This window comes from Syngnathus typhle, linkage group LG6 (assembly GCF_033458585.1).
Source record: "Syngnathus typhle isolate RoL2023-S1 ecotype Sweden linkage group LG6, RoL_Styp_1.0, whole genome shotgun sequence".
Classification (NCBI taxonomy): domain Eukaryota; kingdom Metazoa; phylum Chordata; class Actinopteri; order Syngnathiformes; family Syngnathidae; genus Syngnathus; species Syngnathus typhle.
In genome coordinates, this window is record NC_083743.1 from 5,049,439 (window position 1) to 5,068,535 (window position 19,097).

The 19,097-nt window shown below is 43.5% G+C and overlaps 2 protein-coding genes and 1 long non-coding RNA gene across 5 annotated transcripts; 1 reads left to right on the forward strand and 2 right to left on the reverse strand.

Moving 5' to 3' along the window:
* Positions 1-11: 11 nt before the first annotated feature.
* Positions 12-4,910, reverse strand: gdpd4a (glycerophosphodiester phosphodiesterase domain containing 4a). The gene is made up of 18 exons (XM_061280558.1): positions 4,902-4,910; positions 4,744-4,784; positions 4,564-4,669; positions 4,297-4,400; positions 4,132-4,225; positions 3,958-4,017; positions 3,766-3,864; positions 3,606-3,699; positions 3,161-3,306; positions 3,010-3,092; positions 2,352-2,502; positions 2,035-2,253; positions 1,634-1,791; positions 1,411-1,558; positions 1,254-1,336; positions 1,007-1,086; positions 735-859; positions 12-636 (listed from the first exon to the last, which is right to left on the reverse strand). Exons 1-17 carry the CDS (start codon positions 4,908-4,910, stop codon positions 753-755), a joined length of 1,782 nt encoding a protein of 593 aa, XP_061136542.1. The 3' UTR covers positions 12-636; positions 735-752.
* A 1,658-nt stretch (positions 4,911-6,568) lies between these two features.
* Positions 6,569-11,731, forward strand: LOC133155900 (uncharacterized). Its single transcript, XR_009714743.1, has 2 exons — positions 6,569-6,927; positions 9,296-11,731. It is a non-coding gene; the product is annotated as an uncharacterized LOC133155900 (long non-coding RNA).
* On the reverse strand, positions 7,712-18,603 carry pak1 (p21 protein (Cdc42/Rac)-activated kinase 1). 3 transcript variants are annotated; one of them, XM_061281511.1, is made up of 16 exons: positions 18,429-18,603; positions 12,708-12,909; positions 12,464-12,558; positions 12,072-12,146; positions 11,926-11,998; positions 11,817-11,854; positions 11,350-11,463; positions 10,805-11,060; positions 9,989-10,052; positions 9,866-9,914; positions 9,658-9,770; positions 9,472-9,589; positions 9,308-9,407; positions 8,888-9,084; positions 8,625-8,762; positions 7,712-8,482 (listed from the first exon to the last, which is right to left on the reverse strand). In XM_061281511.1, the coding sequence occupies exons 2-16, from the start codon at positions 12,898-12,900 to the stop codon at positions 8,396-8,398; spliced, it is 1,710 nt and encodes a 569-aa protein (XP_061137495.1). In that variant the 5' UTR covers positions 12,901-12,909; positions 18,429-18,603; the 3' UTR covers positions 7,712-8,395. The 3 variants fall into 3 exon arrangements, with proteins under 3 accessions (XP_061137495.1, XP_061137496.1, XP_061137497.1); XM_061281512.1 differs by lacking the exon at positions 18,429-18,603 and adding an exon at positions 13,639-14,958; XM_061281513.1 differs by lacking the exon at positions 18,429-18,603 and adding an exon at positions 13,409-13,622.
* Positions 18,604-19,097: the final 494 nt, after the last annotated feature.

Sequence of the window (19,097 nt, forward strand, 5' to 3'; positions counted from 1 at the left end):
CCCATGACAGCTGACTTGTTAACTGTTTTTATTTTGTGGAAATGACGAGAGGAAAAATAAAATCTCCGACTTGACCAACACATTCAGAGTCGCTGAAGTTCCACTCAAATGTTGAAATACATTATTGCTTTACAGTTGGCGTCATTTCCTCGAAGTCACTTTAGAATCTTTGTTGGGTCAGGCTTTTTTTTCATTACAGCACCCCCAAAAAACTCATAAAATGACGTCAGTTTTACTATATTGGCACAAAACGGGGCATTCCCGTTCCAAACATGGCCTACATTCACTTTGTGGATCAATATGAACTAATTAGCTACCTTGAGGCGCCTCCAGTTGTACATTCACTTTGTCAGTCCATCGAGCAGCGTCCATTAAATCCCACCAGTTCAAAGTTCTTGGTCTAACGCAACTGGTACCTGTACAAATTGAGGAGAAAACAATAATAATTTCGTCTTCTCCATCAGCTTTGAGTCCATCCCGTCCAGAAGACAAGAAGCAGCTGACGAATGTAGACGAAAGTTCATGCTAAGCGAAGTTGTCACTCCTCGACGATGGTGGGCAGATGAAAGTGCGCCGGCGTCGTGGGCTGGTCCTGCGCGGCATTGACACTGGAGATGGACCAGACGTCGCTCAGCTCTGGAAAAGTTCAAGAGAGGTCAGCAACATAGTCTGATAGCAATCATGGATGTCTATCTGAAGATGCCCGGCATAAATGAAGTGACGAGGAAGCATACAACATGCTGGGGGGGGGCTCATGCGGGGTGCGATGGGTTGAAGACCAAGGGGAGGGAGATGAGGGATCCGCTAGGGGAGTCAGAGTGGAAAGGACTCCAGCGACTGCAGAAGGGCTCCAAGGAGTCTAACGTACAACACATACAGCAAACACATTTAGACACATGGACATAGGAGCATGCAGGGATCTCGTTTTTTTTTTTTAATTCTGCTAATTGTAATTAAAAATAAATTCAGAACAGTCACAAAGACAGCATGGTGAACGTCGTCATACCTGTCCTGAATTTGCTGTATGGTCCATTTTCGTGCGCCTGACGACTGCCAGACAAGTAGGGCAGACCTCTCTCTCGCCACCTTTAGCACACACACACACACACATTTATTTGTGGTATTTTGTCTTCATAAAAATGATGCTAAATACATATTCATGGCACACATACACAAGAATCCATGTTCATGACTCAACATCACTCAGCCACAACATCTAACTAAGTTGAATTTTCGTCTTGTTATGTACGCACCAATGGAAAATGAAAACGGAGACGACCAGAACTGCAGAAATGACATCGGTCAGAATCCAAATCATGTTGTATTCCTCAGGAGTCTGGAAGGAGACAAATGTGAAGATTCTCACCGCAGACCAAATGTATGTTGTGCGATGTTGTGCGAAGTGTTCACCATGAGAAAGAGGGGCTTGCGGATTTTGGCCAAGATGTGTATGGAGTTGGTGGTAACCGACTGCGCTCCGGCACACCAAGCCAGCGTGTAGAGCCACGGCTGGCTGATCACAAACAAGTTGGTGCTGATATTCGCTGAGCCGTACTTGCTGCGGACGCGTCAAGAGAGGCATAGAGGTGTTAGCGGGCTCTCCGGCTAATGCGGTTTTGTCGTTGGCACGTACCTGATCTGTTGTCGTGACATCTTGCTGTAGTGCAGATTGAGAGTGGCGATGTGCTCGTTCATCAGCTTCTGAATGGGGAGGCGCTCTGCTGACGTTTGCACCAGATCGGGGGCAGCGGCGTGTACCAGATGCCGGTCCTGGGATGAAAGCCAAAGCACCTGCACAAACAGGAAAAATACATGCCATGAAGGAAAATCATTTTTAATATCAGATTAAAAAAAAAAGTCTACTTGTTACCTCTTTTTTTGGTTTGCTTTTTACTATTATTAATAGATTTTTATTTATTCATATTATTTATATTATTTTCTATTTATTATATATCAATTAATTTATATGAATTATTTATTACATTTATTTTCCTTTAGCAACAACGCTAACGCCATTTGCGACTGGATGCTAACCTGAGAAGAGTTGATATGGGCCAACACCACCTGCAGGGTGACGTTGGTGTACGAATTTTCATAAGGGTGTCCAGACGGCGGCGTGTGCAGGTCAAAAAGAACGCGGCGGCCGCTGCGCGACGCCACGTCCAGGAAGTCGGCCAACAAGGGAATTGATTGGTTCTTCGCCTGCTTGCGGTCTGCCTCGCTCAGGGAAGACGCGCTGCCAAATGGGTCCTTCTGTAACAAAGAGAAAAAAGAAAATCCTTCAGAATCGGATTCTCGTGCTACAAATCAGATTTTATTGATAGATTTTTTTGTGTGCATGTTTTTCTTACAGATAAGAACCATTCGCCAGCGTTCAGCTGCTGAAGCTCAGCCCAGGTGAACATGGAGGCTTCCAAGTGCGTTCTGTTTGGGAAAACATCGGCGACGTTGGTGGTTCTCCTCAGGGTCAAGTCGTGCATCAGGAAGGGAACGCCGTCATGGCTGCAGAGTGCAATCACATTGACTTGTGCCGAGGAACTTCGGTTAGACAAAAGTAGTGCTTTGACGCCATTTGGGTGCCGAGGAACTATAATGGCGTAAGATGAGGAGTGTCATCAAATTAGCATACAAATACATAAAGAATACAATTACAAGACTAGCTTTTTCAAATTGTCTTTCCACTTGACTCGAGCTAACTCAAAAAACTCATTTGGGGCACTCGCCACTGTAAAGCAACACCGAGGCCTGCGCCGTGCTAATAATCCTGTTTCGTATTCCGGCCGTGATGCGGTGAGCTAACCCGCCAGGAGTTGCTGGCGCGAGAGAGGGCTAAATGGATTAGCGCGCCGCTAATCAACTTAGCGACCTGGGCAACACGCTAGCATCAGGGCACGCCATATCCGCTCAATCGCCACCCGCGAGGCTTTGCCGTTAATTTTAGCAGCCAGAGAGAACATAAGCTGACCCCAATCCTGCATCGTTTGGCCTAAAAGTGAAAAAGCGTAGTACCTAATGGTCACATCAGTCTCCAGTCCGTCTCCCCCAGCCTCCACCGCCTTCTCAAAGGACATGAGCGTGTTCTCTGGAGCCAGCTGACCCAAAAGAACCACCAGAATCACTCCTGACCCTTCGTACCTTGGCCGTGCCTCGGCCGTCTCACCATGGGCGCCCCTCTGTGTCCGATGAGCGTCGGGGCGGCTCCCAGCGTGGCCTCCTCTCTAATGCACGGCGAGTACATTCCCAACGGGACCAGGTAGAGAGAGAACAGACCGGACAGGTAGAGGCCAAGAACAGCAACCTGACGCACTGCCGGGGAAGATTTTTGTTTCAATTATAAAATGCAGACTTATAAAGATATCATCCAAAGTGTGAAAACCACCAAGTATGTTAAAAACAAACATGAGAAATTTAGATTGCCCGACTTTGGTGTAGTACCACGTTATGCCACAAGAGGAACCAGGAAGCATTTGAAGCTCTATAAAATTGATGATTTGATGTTAAAAAGCTATTTATAAGACCACAGACCAGTATGACAGCATACCTCTCTTGTTCATGCGGATGTTAAAAAGCTATTTATAAGACCACAGACCAGTATGACAGCATACCTCTCTTGTTCATGCGGAAGAAATGTAAAGCGACGGGCCAGGAGATGGTCAACATGACAAAAACGGCAGCGACATGGAGCACAGGTGCCGTGACCTGATGACGGATAACACAATGAGCCACTGATAAGTCTTTTTTTTTTTTTTTTTAATTCTTGTCAACCTGAAGCGAAAGCAGCAGCGTGGTCCATTCATTGCTCCACAGGTGGGACACGATGACCATGGCAAGCATGTAGAAAGCCAAAGTCACCATGATGCCAGTCTGACACAAGAAAACACACTGAGTGGTCACCAATTTATCAGTTAATACAAAATATATTTGATGAATAAAATAACTTTTTTTTAAATAATCTACCTTGTGGCTCCAGTGAAGGTACAACCGTTGGCTCTCAGACAGAAGACACACGGCCAACACCTAAGAGATATTTATACATCTCACATTATTGTTATTTAGACAAATAAAATATAAATTAAAAATGTTTTTTGGTACGATCCATTTGGAATATTTTTGTGAGCATATCATGCATACCAGCAGGAGCGCCATGTACGTGAAGAGCGTAGCAACCACCACAAGCAAAACCAGCGACCACGGGAACCAGAAGCCAAAAATGCTAAAGTTGAACCTATGATGGGAAGGCAAAATTAAATCTTTTTGGAGGACGAATATGGTTTGTGTGTCATGCTGAGAACTCACCAGTCAAAGTCATTGTAGTCATTTTGGGCTTCGATCCAAAAATATAGGAACACAAAGCTCACCAAGAAAGTGAGGATCAGGAGGCCGAAACTGCTGCACTCCACCTGGAATACAAAAAAAAACAAACCTCAATTTAAATTGGAATTGTATTTAATTTACTGAAAAGAAATTCTAGTCAAATCATTTTGAAATCAACAAATTGATTTAATATGGAATAAACAATCTTTTTTAATCGTGAAAATTAATATTGGGTGTGTCTATCTATACCTTGCTGCAGCAGCACTCTCCCGGCTGGACTCGAGCTCTCTGGTATCGTCGCCATTGGCAACCGTACAAGCCGGCCAGGCAGGAGACAAAGGGCTGGTGTTCATACCTGAAAACAGACCCAACACGTTGGGGGGGGGGGGCGCACACGAGTGGACCCAAGCGAGCTTGACAACGGGCTACCTTTGCAGCAACTGCCGCCGCACCACCTTGAGCTTCCCCAGCTTCGAAACGGTGGCGGGACACCCTCAGCCGTCGGCCAGCATCACACGACGACGACGATGCCCCACAGACTCCAAATGATCTTCACTTTGCAATCTTCACCTGAGGAAACAAGTTACCAGCGTCATATTTTCCGAAAGTGGAAAGTCCCTAAGCTGATTCAAGTGGAGTCTTTGCACGTTGCTACGGCAACCGTTACATCACGTTTTTACTGCTGGAAGGAGGGAGGAGACGACAGAGTAGCAGATGGATGAATAAAGATCGGCAGGAGTTTTTAAAAAATATATATGGTGATGAACGTGATAAAACTCAATGAGGTCTGCAAAGAATTCCCTCTCAGGCGGATGAGAACAAAAAGTCCAAATTAGACATTTTCCTCAGTCATAAAATACAACCAATACGCGTATAGGAGCTCAAAATTGAAATACATTCGATTGTGTGGACGCTAGTAGGAGACAGGACGCATGATACAATGGTCCTCTGTGTTTGTGTGTGTGTGTGTGTGTGTTTGTTTGCATTGCTGTTAATTTCTGTAGCTACGCTGTGTGAGAGAAACATTAAGTGATTGTAATTCAAAATCAATACGTTAACTCCCTGCGTGTGTGACGATCATTGGGACTTAAAAAAAAAATAATAAATAAATAAATAAAATTAATTTTTTTTTTTTTAAAAATTCATAAAAATTGGGTGCGTATTATACATGGGTACAAGCTTTTTTCCAGCATCAGCATGCCATTTTTAGGGGTGCGTACTATACATGGGGGCGCACTATACACGGAAAAAAACGGTATGTATAAACAAGATCAGAAACTGACCGACTGTTTTGCTGAGTAACATGAAATGAACTATGATCAGACCCACAAAAACATCTCAAAGCCAAGAACAAAAAAAAGACACAGGGAAGGTTGATATAATTTCCAGTTTGATATATTTTGATATAAATTTTCTTTAAGTCTGATGGGCTCTTTGAAATGCCTGCTTTGAAAATGCAGCATCTGACGCCAGTGGATATGGATAAAAACAAAAATCTGCTACCAAAGACAGATTTACTAAACATCAAATTTGGTGTCATGAGTAGACCGACAAAAAAAAAAAAAAAAAAGACGAGACAGAAATAATTTTGATTTAAGCTGGCAATTCATTGCATATTTCTATTTAAACTTGATGCAATATTATGCGCAAATACATTTCAGAATATGCACTTTTTATATTTGCCTAAATAAATCAATTTCTTGCTGTTTCGTGAGCGCTAACAATTAGATGACGTAAAATCAGCAGAGATTCACGCAGTTAGCTAAACAGTAAAGTATATGAACAGTCGTCATTTTTGCCGCACAACCGTTTATTTACCCTGCACAACGTTAACCGGTGTGTTCGACGTTCTAATCTCAACAAATGACAATCACCGAGCACAATTCTAAATTTCAGCAAAATAAATCATCCTTACCGAAATGCACCACCGCCTGATGCTGCTGTGGTATCTCGATGAGCTCCAAGCGCGCCGCCGCCGCAGTGGCCGAGTGCCCGTGCGCGTCGAGAGAGGGCGCGCGGATACTGCCACCTTGAGATGATGGTGAAGAAAAACTTTTTTTTTTTTTTACTATTGAACACAATATATATAAACAATATGAGATTCGGGGTGCGTTCCACCTTAACAACAAATTGGGGGGGAAATGTGCTATATATAAAAATTAAATCAGGTTTGGAAACAATATCCGTTTGAAATAATTCGTACCATTATCACTTACCTTCAGGAGGAGAATTTAGGAACCTCTGGTATGTGTTATTGCGGTGATGCAAAAAACATATTTAACAATATGACGCATTTTCAAATGAGTAGGCGTATAATTGGTCATGACAAAGCTTCGCGTCGTTACGTCGGGCACAAGCTATACGTTCTGAGCGCGTAATGAAATCGCGAGCAGTATTTCCATGGTAACCTCAGTGCAGACACTCATTTCCGATAGTTCTATGAAGGCAACGTTTGCAGTTCGTCCCCACTCACATCGTATTCCATCTGCATAAAAAGTGCGGTGCGATCTAAACCAAAATGTCATCCGACCAGTTCCCGGGTTGGCTCAGCGATGTGCCCACTTGGCGGCCATGATGGGAGGCGCGGCGTTCCCATCAAATGCAATAACTCAAGTGAGTCATTTCCTTATCAATTTTCATGAGGTTGACGTTTTATGTCAATGTCAAAACATGTTTCATTATACACAACATATTTGTGCACCCCCCCCCCCCCCAGCTTTTCACGTGAAATTGTTTTTCCAGTATGTAAATGAATGAACATGCATGTTTTGCTCGTTTGCGCGTCTTCGTGCCTTGCGTGTGTTAAAGTGATTTTGTGTGTGTGTGCGTGTGTATGTGTTATTCATCTCTCTGCAGTGCTCTTCCTCTGCGGTGGTGGCTGTTATGCAACGTAATGAGAAAAAAAAAAAGGTGGGGGGGGGATAAGAGGGGTGCACTGCAACATACAGAAGGCTCGATAGGTGCTTTGTATACGCACTTCAAGTTCAAGCAGACAGAAACGCAGGGTAGCGTGAGAACAAAAAAAAACCCCAAGAGATAATTAAGAAACAAAACAAAAAAGGTCACACCCTCTGATTGTGTAACATGAACCGCAAGCAGCCTACTTGAATAATTAGTCATAAGATTTTGGATGCATAATCCTCAAGGGAGAGACACTCACCAGAAGCGTTTACTTATTTCTAGGTTTAAAGTGAATATATACATAAAGGATGAAAGAATCCCTTGTGTTTGTTACAAACAGAAATATTGTCTTATCGTAAGATGAATAAACTAGTATAGAAATGAGTTGATTATAAAAACATGATATAATTCATTTCATAGCGTTCAATTTTTATGGGTTGTATGTATACCTCGCAGCCATGTGGTATATTTTCAAGGTAGAAATCCAAAGACTAAATTGACTCATAATGGTTTATTTCTTCATTTGTACACCAGCGTTCTTAGGGAGGAGTCATCATCACTTTTCTATCGTACCGAGAAGTAGAAAATCGAAACAAAAACATGCACGTTGTTTCTCCGCATAACTGACGGCGCTTGATGATACCTAATCACCGGCTAGCTTTCAATAATAATTGAAGATATTACATTTTCAATTTGGGAACAACTTATCGGACCAGTTTGTTCAAGTTATTGGCAGGCGATACTTCCAAATAAGAGTCCCTAGCTGTGGCTTGTGACCCCCAGTTTGAGAACCTGTGTTGTAGTTATTATTTTCACTATTATTATTAATCATCGTCTCTAACTCACAGTGCCGATTGGACCACGGACGTAGCTACGCAAAGCTAAGCTAAGCCGTGTCGATGCTACAATCACTTGATATTCCAGCATTACCGTTTCTCCCACACACACACACATACTGATTTAAAAAAGATCAAATAAAAACAAGACATTCAGATAGCAGACGATACACACGCAAGCACACATATAGAAAACAGTGAATTGAGTCCTTCTCTTTGCTGATGACATCACTGATCACACCAATGACATCATTGGCTTGGTCCCTGCCGCCTCTGAGAGTCCAGTGTCAAGCAAGAAGAGCAAGAGGAGGAGAAAAAGAAGAAGGAGGGTTGGCAGGCGCAAGTTAGCGGTTGTTCTTGGCCGCCTCCTTAGCGGCCACGATGAGCGGGGTCAGGCTAGAGAGAGGTTTGGCCATCTTCAGGAACTGGTGCTGAGCAGGAAAGGAAGAGACTTGATTTTACCCCCAAAAATAATAAATGCCTGTACTATAATGCAGATTTGGATTTGTTTTATATTTCTTGTGGCAACCTGGAGTGAGTTGAGTAGTGCTTTTTCTTTTTTTTTCCTGGTACCTGCAGCAATTCTTTGGCCGAGCCTCTCTTCTCCACGTCCATCTCTAGACATCGATTCAGGAAGTCCCTGAAGGTGGCTGACAGTTTCTCGGGGTTCTGTAACTCCGGCGTCCCATTGGTGGCGATCAGATAGAGTGCCTGGACCACCACATGACAACACATTTTTAACTACAGTGACACCTGGTGGTGATGGAAAGTTAAATACTACAAAAAAGAAAACTATTCTTGTACGATGACATTTTTCTGGAAAATATGTATCTTACCCTGAGCGGGTTTTCATTGAGGTATGGCGGCTCGCCCTCCACCATTTCGATGGCCATGATGCCAAGGGACCAGATGTCCACTTTAGGGCCATATGCTTTGCGGGTCACCACCTCCGGAGCCATCCAGTAGGGCGTGCCCACCATGGTGCTCCGTTTGCTCTGCTCTGGAGTGATCTGAGCGCAGAAGCCGAAGTCGGCTGAAAACAACAACAAAAAAGGGAAGGGGGCAACAAATTTAAACGAAAGTTGAAAATGTTCACTTCAAAAAACTATGGGAAGCTGTAAAAGATGTTTAAATAGCACCAGAGTGCCTCCTTCTGGTTAAAATTAGCAACAACAACCAGCAAGACTGCACACCCGAAAACATGCAATAATGCTAATAAGATTTTATTTTTTTTTCTTCAAAAGTCGACCACTGACTGAGCTTGACGGATCCGTCCATCCCGAGCAGGATGTTGTCACTCTTGATGTCTCTGTGGATGACTTGGTTGGAGTGGAGGAACTCCAACGCTTGCAGACACTAGGGGGCGACAAAGGCCGTCACAATTCTACAAGTACTCCCTGCATTTTTATTTATTTTTTACCTCTCTGCACACGGCTGCTATCTGAGCTTCATCCATGCAAGTCTCTGTGACCACATCAGTCAAAGAGCCGCCGGCCAGGTACTCCATCACTACCCACAGCTCGTCACCAACCAGGTAACTATGGCGACAGATAACAGATGACATGAAGCACGTGTTTAGTTCGGCAATGCCAAAAGGTCATCTGACCTGTCCAGGTAGTTGACGATATTGGGGTTCTTGTTTTCCCTCATGACCAGGATCTCATTGATGATGAGTTCTTTCTTAGGCTGCTGTTGCAGATTCATCTGCTTGATGGCCACCTGATGCACAAAAACATCACGTGTCAATCATTTGTAAAGAAGGTAAAACAAAATTAGCAAACAAATTCACCAGATAAACCAAATAATTAACCAACCTCTTGTCCAGTGGCGATGTCGATGGCCGTATAAACCGTGCCGGATGCGCTGGCGCCACAAAACAACAATTAAATGTCACTTTTGCTACTTTCCAAACATCAACAAAATCTATTTCTACTCACCCTTGTCCAATCTTCTCAAAGCGAGTGTATTTCTTTTTCGGGTCTCCGACACTCACAATGGTCCCTGTGTGATACACACACGGAAATACTGAAGTGATAAATTCTCTATTGAGGTTGAATTAAGACGATAGAACACTGATATCATGTGTCTATCATCTTTGTTCATTTGTGAGACTCAGCTGCATGCTGACTGACGTGAAGAGAAGAACAGAAAGAGAGGTCACAAACAATATGGAGGGATAAGAAAATGCCCCCCACAGTAATAAAACAGAAAGGGATTAAATAAAATTCAAAATCATATTGGAATAGAAATTAAAATGTAAATATTAGCTAAATAGATCAGAAATTCAAGTCAAAATTAGGCGTCAAAGTGAAAACAACTGGAAATAAAGTCAAATGTATCCAAGAATTGGAAAAGACTAGAAATAAAATAGTAAATAAAATATGAAAAGCAATAGAATAGAAACAAAAGTAAAATATTAAAAAAAAAAAAAAATAGAAATAGTAGAAGTAGGAAAGCTTTGTTCTGCGAGGTAACCACACTGGGAAAGTTTTGGACAAACCCCCGGAAGAACAGCCAATCAGATGAGAGGATTGGACAAAAGGGGCGGGGACAGTGAGCGGGGCCCAGTCAATTAGACTGACAGACAGTATCCTCATCTTACCAGCAGAGGGCGGCCTGAGAACATCTTCACAGGCGTGTGCAGTTTAGGGAAATACAGTACATGTATCAACGTAATTTCTATTCTTTTCTACATTTTAAAACCCAAACATTCCAATGTAAATTGACCGTTTTTGATGACCCTTGAAACTTACTGAGCTTCTCCAAGATCTCTTCATCCGACATCTTCTTCTTGCGTCCTTTGTCCTGAGGGCGGGGCAAGGAGGGCCCCGGCGCAGGGGCGGCCCCCGGCGGGCTACTGGGAGCCGGGGCGCCTTCCGTGGCAGAGCAACCGGGCGGGGTGACGGCTGTGGAGGACGTCGCGGAGGAGGTTGGCACCACGATGGGGGAGGTGGCGGCGTCTTTGGTGGGAGGAGGCGGAAGGGGCTCGATGACGGAGCGGGTGTAAATCTGACAACATTCAATTCAAGATTACTTTTTCATATTTTGGATTGCACAATTGTGTGTGTTTGTTTAAACAATATGAGCAACAGTCCAATGATGGGGAAATAATCCGCCACAATTTAAATCAGCATTGAACGTTTGTGTGTGTGGGGGTGCGTGTTCCAATCAGGACTAATAAAGTCATCACCATGGAGACAGACGCTTTAGGGCACCATAGCAGCAGCCTGTCAACCGCCAACATGTCTGAGAGCAACTATGTGCGTGCGTGCATTTGTACATTAGCGCGCCCTCTTACCGATTTGGTGTGTTCCGGCCGTGGGGCGATGACGGGCGGCGGTTCGGCTTCGTCCTCGTCTTCATCCTCCGACACGGTGGCGATGGCGGGCATCTCCGAGACGCTCTTGGAGATCTGGGACAAACGAGGACAGGAAATCATCCGTGACGTCACTTCCTGTTTGGCCGAATGCTTTCTTCATCATGTTACTTTTCAGTATTTTCTCAAAACTAATGTGACAGGATACTAGGACAGTAGGAAACAAGGATGCAAGGAGACAAGGATGCTAGAATGGTTGCTGGGCTCGTTTCCAAGCTGCATAGGCAAGAAAGCTCAAATGTGCTGATTCACGTTGCAGAGAAAAGCAGCAAAGTAAATAAATCTGAAAAAGTCTTGCTCATCACTTTCTGTCCTCGCCTTCATTGTCACCTTGTCAGCATCTCATCAACAAATCCAATACAAGCCAACGCTTTCCAAGAGAGACTTACCGTTGTGGTGGACGATGCGAAGACATCTGCGCTTTTGTCTGTGTAGGGGGGGAAAAAGGAAGTTACATTTGGCCAGGAGAGCTGTGTGTGTGTGTGTGTGTGTGTGTACCTGTGAAGCTCATGTATTTCTGGCTGTTGCTGGTTTCCTTGGAGTCGTAGAACTTGAGAACGTCAAGCACAGCCTGGAAGAACATGGCAGTCATGGAAGTTGATAGGCAGGCGGGTTCTATTTGCCAATGCTGCTATGATCTATACCTGAGGATTCTTCTTTTGCTCCAGTTTGGTGATGTTGGACGTCTGCAGGAGGCGGGCCCACTGCTCGGGCATGCCCTACACAGACAGAGAAGATGCTCCATTTGCAATGGCAGAAATGGGTCGCGCAACCTCGCCCTCAGACTGGGTCAGCACATGAAAGTTTACACTTGACTTCTTTTTCTGCTTAAATGATTCAGCCGGCGTGACTTGACTAAAACAAATACAAAAAAAACTAAATATACACGCGCCCAGTAGCCAAAAGAGGTCAGTGAGGCGGATCAAGATTGAAACGAAACAAGGCCTCTTTGTCTGACGGGATTATTCAAAGCAACAAAAAAAAAAGTTCACTGGTGTGAGACCAACACACACACACATTTTGGACGCACACTTACGGTAAACTCGCCCGTGACGGCGTCAAATCCGACATGGATGGTGTGTTCGAAATCAGATGGGAGAGAAATCTCGGGCCGCTCTTTCTTTTTGTACGCTGAAACACAAACATTTGTTCTGTGTCATGGCGGTTATAAGAAAACATTTGCCCAGGCGTCCATAACTGCGAGATGGGTTTAGCCAATCAGAAGCCAGAGCAGGAAAAGGCACGTAATTCTGCAATGCATGATTTTTTTTGGTGCTCACTCTTGTCACCGCCGCCCGTCAGGATGAAGCGAATGGATCGGTCTTTCTTCTTCTTGTCCTCAGGGTTGGGGGGCAGCGGTTTGGAGCCGTGATTGACGGGGACGGGGTCTTTGCCGCACGGGCCAATCATCGTGCTGGTGTTCCTCATGGGCGGGGCCGGCGGCTTGTCCTCCACCTCCCCGTTGTCGCACATTTTCTGTTCCTTAGGTAAGATTTCACACCAATGTTAAACATTGATTCGACTGAATCAAAAAATAAATTTTTAATAATTTTCACACTATGCTACAGTCGTTTTCCATGTCTCATTAATTCATTTTCACACTTTACTGTCCATGAAGGGAAATTCATTATTAATACATGACGAGAAACATTTGACGCTCACACAGATTTAAACTGCTGTGTAATCTGGATCGGATCTGGATTCAACGTTAGCCTGCATACACACATCTTGCTACACTGAATAAAACAATTAGCATAAAAGGGGATTTAATTCTACACAATTAAACTCATTTTTGTTTCACACCAGATTAATTAAATGTATCATGTAAAGATGTTTAATTTCCCAAAAAGGTATTCAAATGAATGATGCCATTTGAATTTCAAGAAATAAAATAATTACCTACAAGGCCTGAGATTTAAAAGATTAAAAAAAAAAAGTTTGCTCCCAAATAAATAAATAAAATGCAAGATAAAGATCTTACCTGAAACGAGACACGAGCGCCACGAGAACCAAACCGCAAGTGTAGCGCACAAGCACCTCGGACATCTTTTGACACAACCCTTGTGTGATGTCACTCTGTGATGTCACGAGGTGAGTCACGTGCCACACATATATACATATACAAACATTGTCATGTGGCATTTCCCCTCCAAAAGACAATATGACAGTTGTGTGACCCAGACAACAACCAATCCAAGAAACTTTACTCACATGCACTGAAACTCGATCGGAAGACTCGCTGACAGTCACACCCGGCCACAAAGTGCGCTTTGTTGACGGCCGTTAGACGTTCAAACGTTTGCGAGGAAGCGACCCTGATTTTTGTTGATCTTGAACACACACAGGTGTAAAGCTAGCGTATATGGTCTCAGCTTTTGGAGGAACTCACACAATAGAACGTAACTTGATACAGGTGAGTCCTCTTCCGACTGTTGCCATTTTGCACACACAAATATAATGCGTACAGTGAAGGCAGCTTTCATGGGCGAAAAAATCTGCTATCCAGATCTTCATCCTGACATGTTAACCAACCCGCGCTCTCCACTCTTGCAAACTTTGCCACTTGGCGAGGTTCCATAACATAACCAAGATTTTATTGCGACTGTACTTTGAAATGAACATTCAGGTAGGTGCAAAGTTCAACGGGAAACGAGTAATGTTTTATTTAGTCTGTCACTTGATTGTTGTCTGGCACACACAAGTGTTATTTTGTTTTTTGGGGAGCAAACGCCACATGATACTGTGTGCACCTGACGGCAGTGTCTGAAATGAGACACCCCGTCAGCACCTCCCTGCTAGCTTCTGTTTGCGTGTGCGTGTGTATTTTGTATTGTGTTGCAAAAGAACACACCTTCTTGTTCATCCTTACAAAGCTGTGTTTGTTCTTCTCAATTTCTGACTTCCTGCATCTTGGGCTCTAAACTTTGGCTTGCTAAGTCAAACTAGCCTCAAAAACTGAATGCTCCAAAGATGGCAGAAGAAGAAAGAGAAATGGGAAGTCACAAGTGAAATGGTCCAACAAACCAAAGTCTTCATCACTGTGGACAGTAAGCTGTGATGTGGTCATCCGCACACAAACACACACGCACACACACACACTCACACACTTTTTTATAACTTCCTGGAAGGACACATCACGGAGTAACAGCCAAGAAGAGCTCTTTGCCTGCAAGGATGCATGACGCCCCGCCCAACAACAACAACAACATCACCACGGCAACCACAACCTCTAACTATGTGCGAGTGTATGCGGTCATCAATTAGACAATGACAAAGTAGCAAGGAAAGAGTAAAGACTTGAAAATAAAACTATTATGGTAAATAAAAAGGACCAAAAAAAATGCACACACACACGCAAATACACACACCTAACACCAAACTCAGGCACTTAACATATCACACACACTGTAGTCACAGCTGGTCTTTAAATGCAATATAGACGGGTGCATGACAGATGGTTTTGTGCGTCCGTGCGCGTGTCTATGCATGTGTGTGTTGTGCTCAGTTAAAATTGGAAAAAAAGTATGACATCATCATAATAATAATGCACTGCGTCTGTTTCATATCAGGGTTAATATGTGATGGACACGCCCAAACCAGAGCAGCATCTTTTACTAAGTAAACATTACACAACTACATGGGAATATTAATAAACTCAAAGGTTGTATTTCATACTAACATACTATAGGCATTGCCCAAAGGTTACAAAGTTAGTCGTTGCTATAGTGACGCTAAATTTACACAAAGTAACAATCATGGCAACAAGTAGATGCTACAGTTGCTATCAAGGCCATAAGTAGAAGCTAGTGGCGAGGGGGAAATAAAACAAGCAAATGGAAAGCGTAGCCAAATGTAGAAGTCACTGGCAGGAAAAGAAGCTACACCAACAAGTAGAAAATAGAAGGTGACATTGAGGTTGTAATTACAAGCTAATAAAACAAGCTGGACCCACAAATACAGTATAAGGTAGTCGAAACTAATCATTTAAAGCTAATAGTTACAGCTCAAAATAGAGGTTAGTATTGGTTCGCAACAGTTAACGCAGGGTGTTGGCCAGGGTGGAGGTTTTAAAACCAACATAGAAGAGCCGGGGCGACATACTGATGGATTGTGATTGTGACTCGCTGTCACACTCCACTAAAATCACATTCATGCTCCAGTTCGCGGCTAACGACAACAAAGACATGCTAATCGACCTCTGCTTTGTGTAGTGAAACTTTCAAAATGTCCCGTTGGTGTTTACTTAGTCATCGGGTGACTTCCTGGTTCTTGGACGATGACTCAAAAAGCTATGAGGGGATTGACGCTGCCTTTTGGAATGATAAGAAAAAAAAAAGAGAAAGTGGCGCCGATTGAGACCGCTCTCCCTTTCTCACATATTTTTCAGTGTAGCTGAACCTTGCCCGCCCCCTCCCGCCTTCCTTTTAAGACATTGTTAAGCTTTTTAAAGACTCCCTCACATTCATTATTACACACACAGCTGTCAGGGTGGTTGCCGTGGCAACCTCATCAATAATGGAGGCCACGCTAGTGCATGATGGGAGGGAACTAGCTTGTCACAAGGTAAAACAAAATCCCCCAAAAATCAAAGATGTCGCTTTGATACGGCCAGCATTGACCTAAAAAGTTCTAACGGACTGAAAAACTCACCAGCGGCTAAGTTCCAACTTGATTGTGTTTTGTAAATGAAGCCCTGCAGGTTCACACTCATGTTGTTAGTGTAAGCAGTGTGGGGACGCACTTTCAACTCAAAGAAAAACACAAACGTGAACAAAATGCTGGCAGCTGTGCACACGTTCACACATCATCGATACAATAAACATGCACATAAAGACACACACACACAAACACACACAGTCGCGATTAAATGTAGCTAAGCTCTTATTACAGCAGGCTAATGCTGCATTTCGCCACCTGTGAATCTACTTTTCGTCTACGCGTGTGTTTGTGTGTGTGTCTGAGTGTCTTGATCACTTATGTCAAATACACACACATTCAAACTCGCAGTGACAGTCGGCTTTTCTGAAGCTTTTGCTAATCGTACCGCATGCTAAGCGTCACAGACACACAAAAGTGTTAGTGTGTGTGTGCACATGAAGGACACGTAAAATGTGTGACACGTCGCCGTCGTTTGCTACCAAGGTGCGAACAAATCAATTTGGCTGGAATGTGGGCAAGGAGGGGACTTGGGGGTCACTGTAGCTGTGGCTAAAGAAGATGTCAAAGCAACAAGAAAAAAAAATACACGTTGGTCTAACTAACTAACTTGACCAGGTGACTAACTAGCTGGTTGACTTACAGGTCATTTAACTGACAAACAAACCAAATAACTAACTGCTCAAATGACTTAAAAACTTAAAACCAAATAACTAACTGCTCAAATGACTTAAAAACTTAATCGACGGACTGACAGACTAGTTGAATAACTAACCAATTGACTGGGTGACAGACGAACCAGCTAACCGACTACCCAATCAACTGACTAATGAAGTAGCCTAACGGCGAAGGGGTCAGACTTACTAATATAACTAACCGACTAACTTTGTGACTGACTTACAGACCAACAGCTTGACCAAGTAATTGACTGACTAACCTACTGGCCAACTAATTGACAACTAACTAGCCGAATGACAAACAAAAAGGTTAACAGAGCTGACCGAGTCTATCATGTTCCACTCCAGTCCTTTAGGTGGCAGTACGAGCACTTCAAAGCATTTCAAGACTGCAGAAGACAACTGCTAGTCTCTTAACCTAGATTCTCACGAGAATACTCTTCTTCTTAATTTTGCCGGCGGTCCTAAACGTCGTTTTAAATTCTTTTCAGGGACAAGCTCAGGAGAGACTTCCTGTGTGATGGAGTATTTATAGATGACGACGTTAGCGCTGCTTCACTGCACACGTCAGACACACAAGAGCTGGAAAGAGCTGCAAAAGGCTGAGGAGTAACACACTCGTCCATCCTTTTTATCAACACACTTCACCATGATGTCACATTCTTTCAGGTAGCAAAAATCCAGCTATTCCTTAATGAGATTTTATTTTAAGGCCAAATCACCCAGCCCAACAAAAACAGGTATTAGCCACTAAACCACAGTAGAAGAAAATTTGTCATACTGTTGCCACTGCAAAAAACACAAGGTAAGTCGATATGGACATTAGCAAACTTGTTTCCATCCATGCAAGAAGTGAAGACAAGTCACCACAGATGTATTCTTTCATTCCTTAATAAAGTCATCCATTGATTGATCAATTATGCAAATGAGCCAACTGCTGCTGAGGCGTGCGGAAACTGGAGCCACGTGACCATCTAGGAACGTTCATCGCCATCCATCAGCGCAGACACACACTGACTCGCTTCAGATTAAAACAACAACTTGTTACCTGCACCAAGGAAGAGCATCTTAATTTAGCTGCTTGTTTGTGTGAAATGTCTTCCTATGATCGACACCAACCTGGTGTTCTTCCCACCATGGCAATGTCTCCACCCATTTATTAGTCCTTCTACCTCACTATCCTTACAATACTTCATGCATGCATTCATGCATTCATTCATTTTCAGTCGCATGAAGTTCACTGGTAGTAGTATCCACCCAGCTGTCAAAACACCACATAAAACCAAGTTGAATCCAGATCCGATCCCAATTGCATTTACACTGATTTAAGACAACAATGCCTTCTTCTTACTGAGGTCTCTGCAGCACCTATTAAAACTTCAGCGTGTGTTCTCCGGGCACTTTGTCATCTTTTAATTAATTTATTGAACACAAAGTGACCACAGCCAATCTGACATAAAAGCCGATATGACCACATCAAGCACATCTTAATAATAGTTTTAACCATGAGAATAATAAAAGCATTAAAAAAAAAACATTATGAAAGCAAGATAAAAGCTGTGTTTCAGTTGGTGTTCTTAACCCTTCTTGTGCTGCTGCTCCGCCACACCTCATCTCGTGAGAACATCGATCACAAGTTGAATGAAAAAGTAGAGAAATGAAACTCACCTTTTGTCTGATGGCTGGTCAAAACGCGCAGGGAGTGGAATAGGAACGGAATATGGATCCAAGACGGTGCCACGCCGTCTGAAGTCGCCCCTAAAGTGACTCCTCCACCTGTGTTGCTTCGTCCTGCTGCCCCAAGCCGAGCTGAGCAACCTCTCCCGGCCTATTGTTAGCTAGCCACCGGGGTGCCTCCCCGGCGATGGATTCCCCGCCTCCTTCTTGGCAGAGCGGCCACGCTACTGGTCATTGTGTCCTCTTCCTCGTTGCTGATTGGTTATTGAGGACGTTCCTTAAACACCACGAGGTTTCCACAGGATCGCAAGGAGGGGAGCGCAGGTGGTGCGTTCAGGGACAATGGGGAATTACGTCGGCGGCATGCGCATGAACTGGCAACGCCTTCCTGGCTGTCATCCACCTGCTGTGATTTTAATATTTCATGCCACGCGGTCACGTGACACGTCATTAACAACCAAAATCATATGAATTATATTTTACAGTTATGTTATAGTTAATGTTTTGTTACTGTTTGTTGATCATTTTAATTTATTTCCTGTTTTGTCGGATAAAAAAAAAAAACAATCCAATTGGAAGCAGTCAGTGTTTTGCTACACAAAGGACAAACAATTATTTAGTTGCTGACTCCATTTAATCAGATTCGAAGTCTGTAGCAAT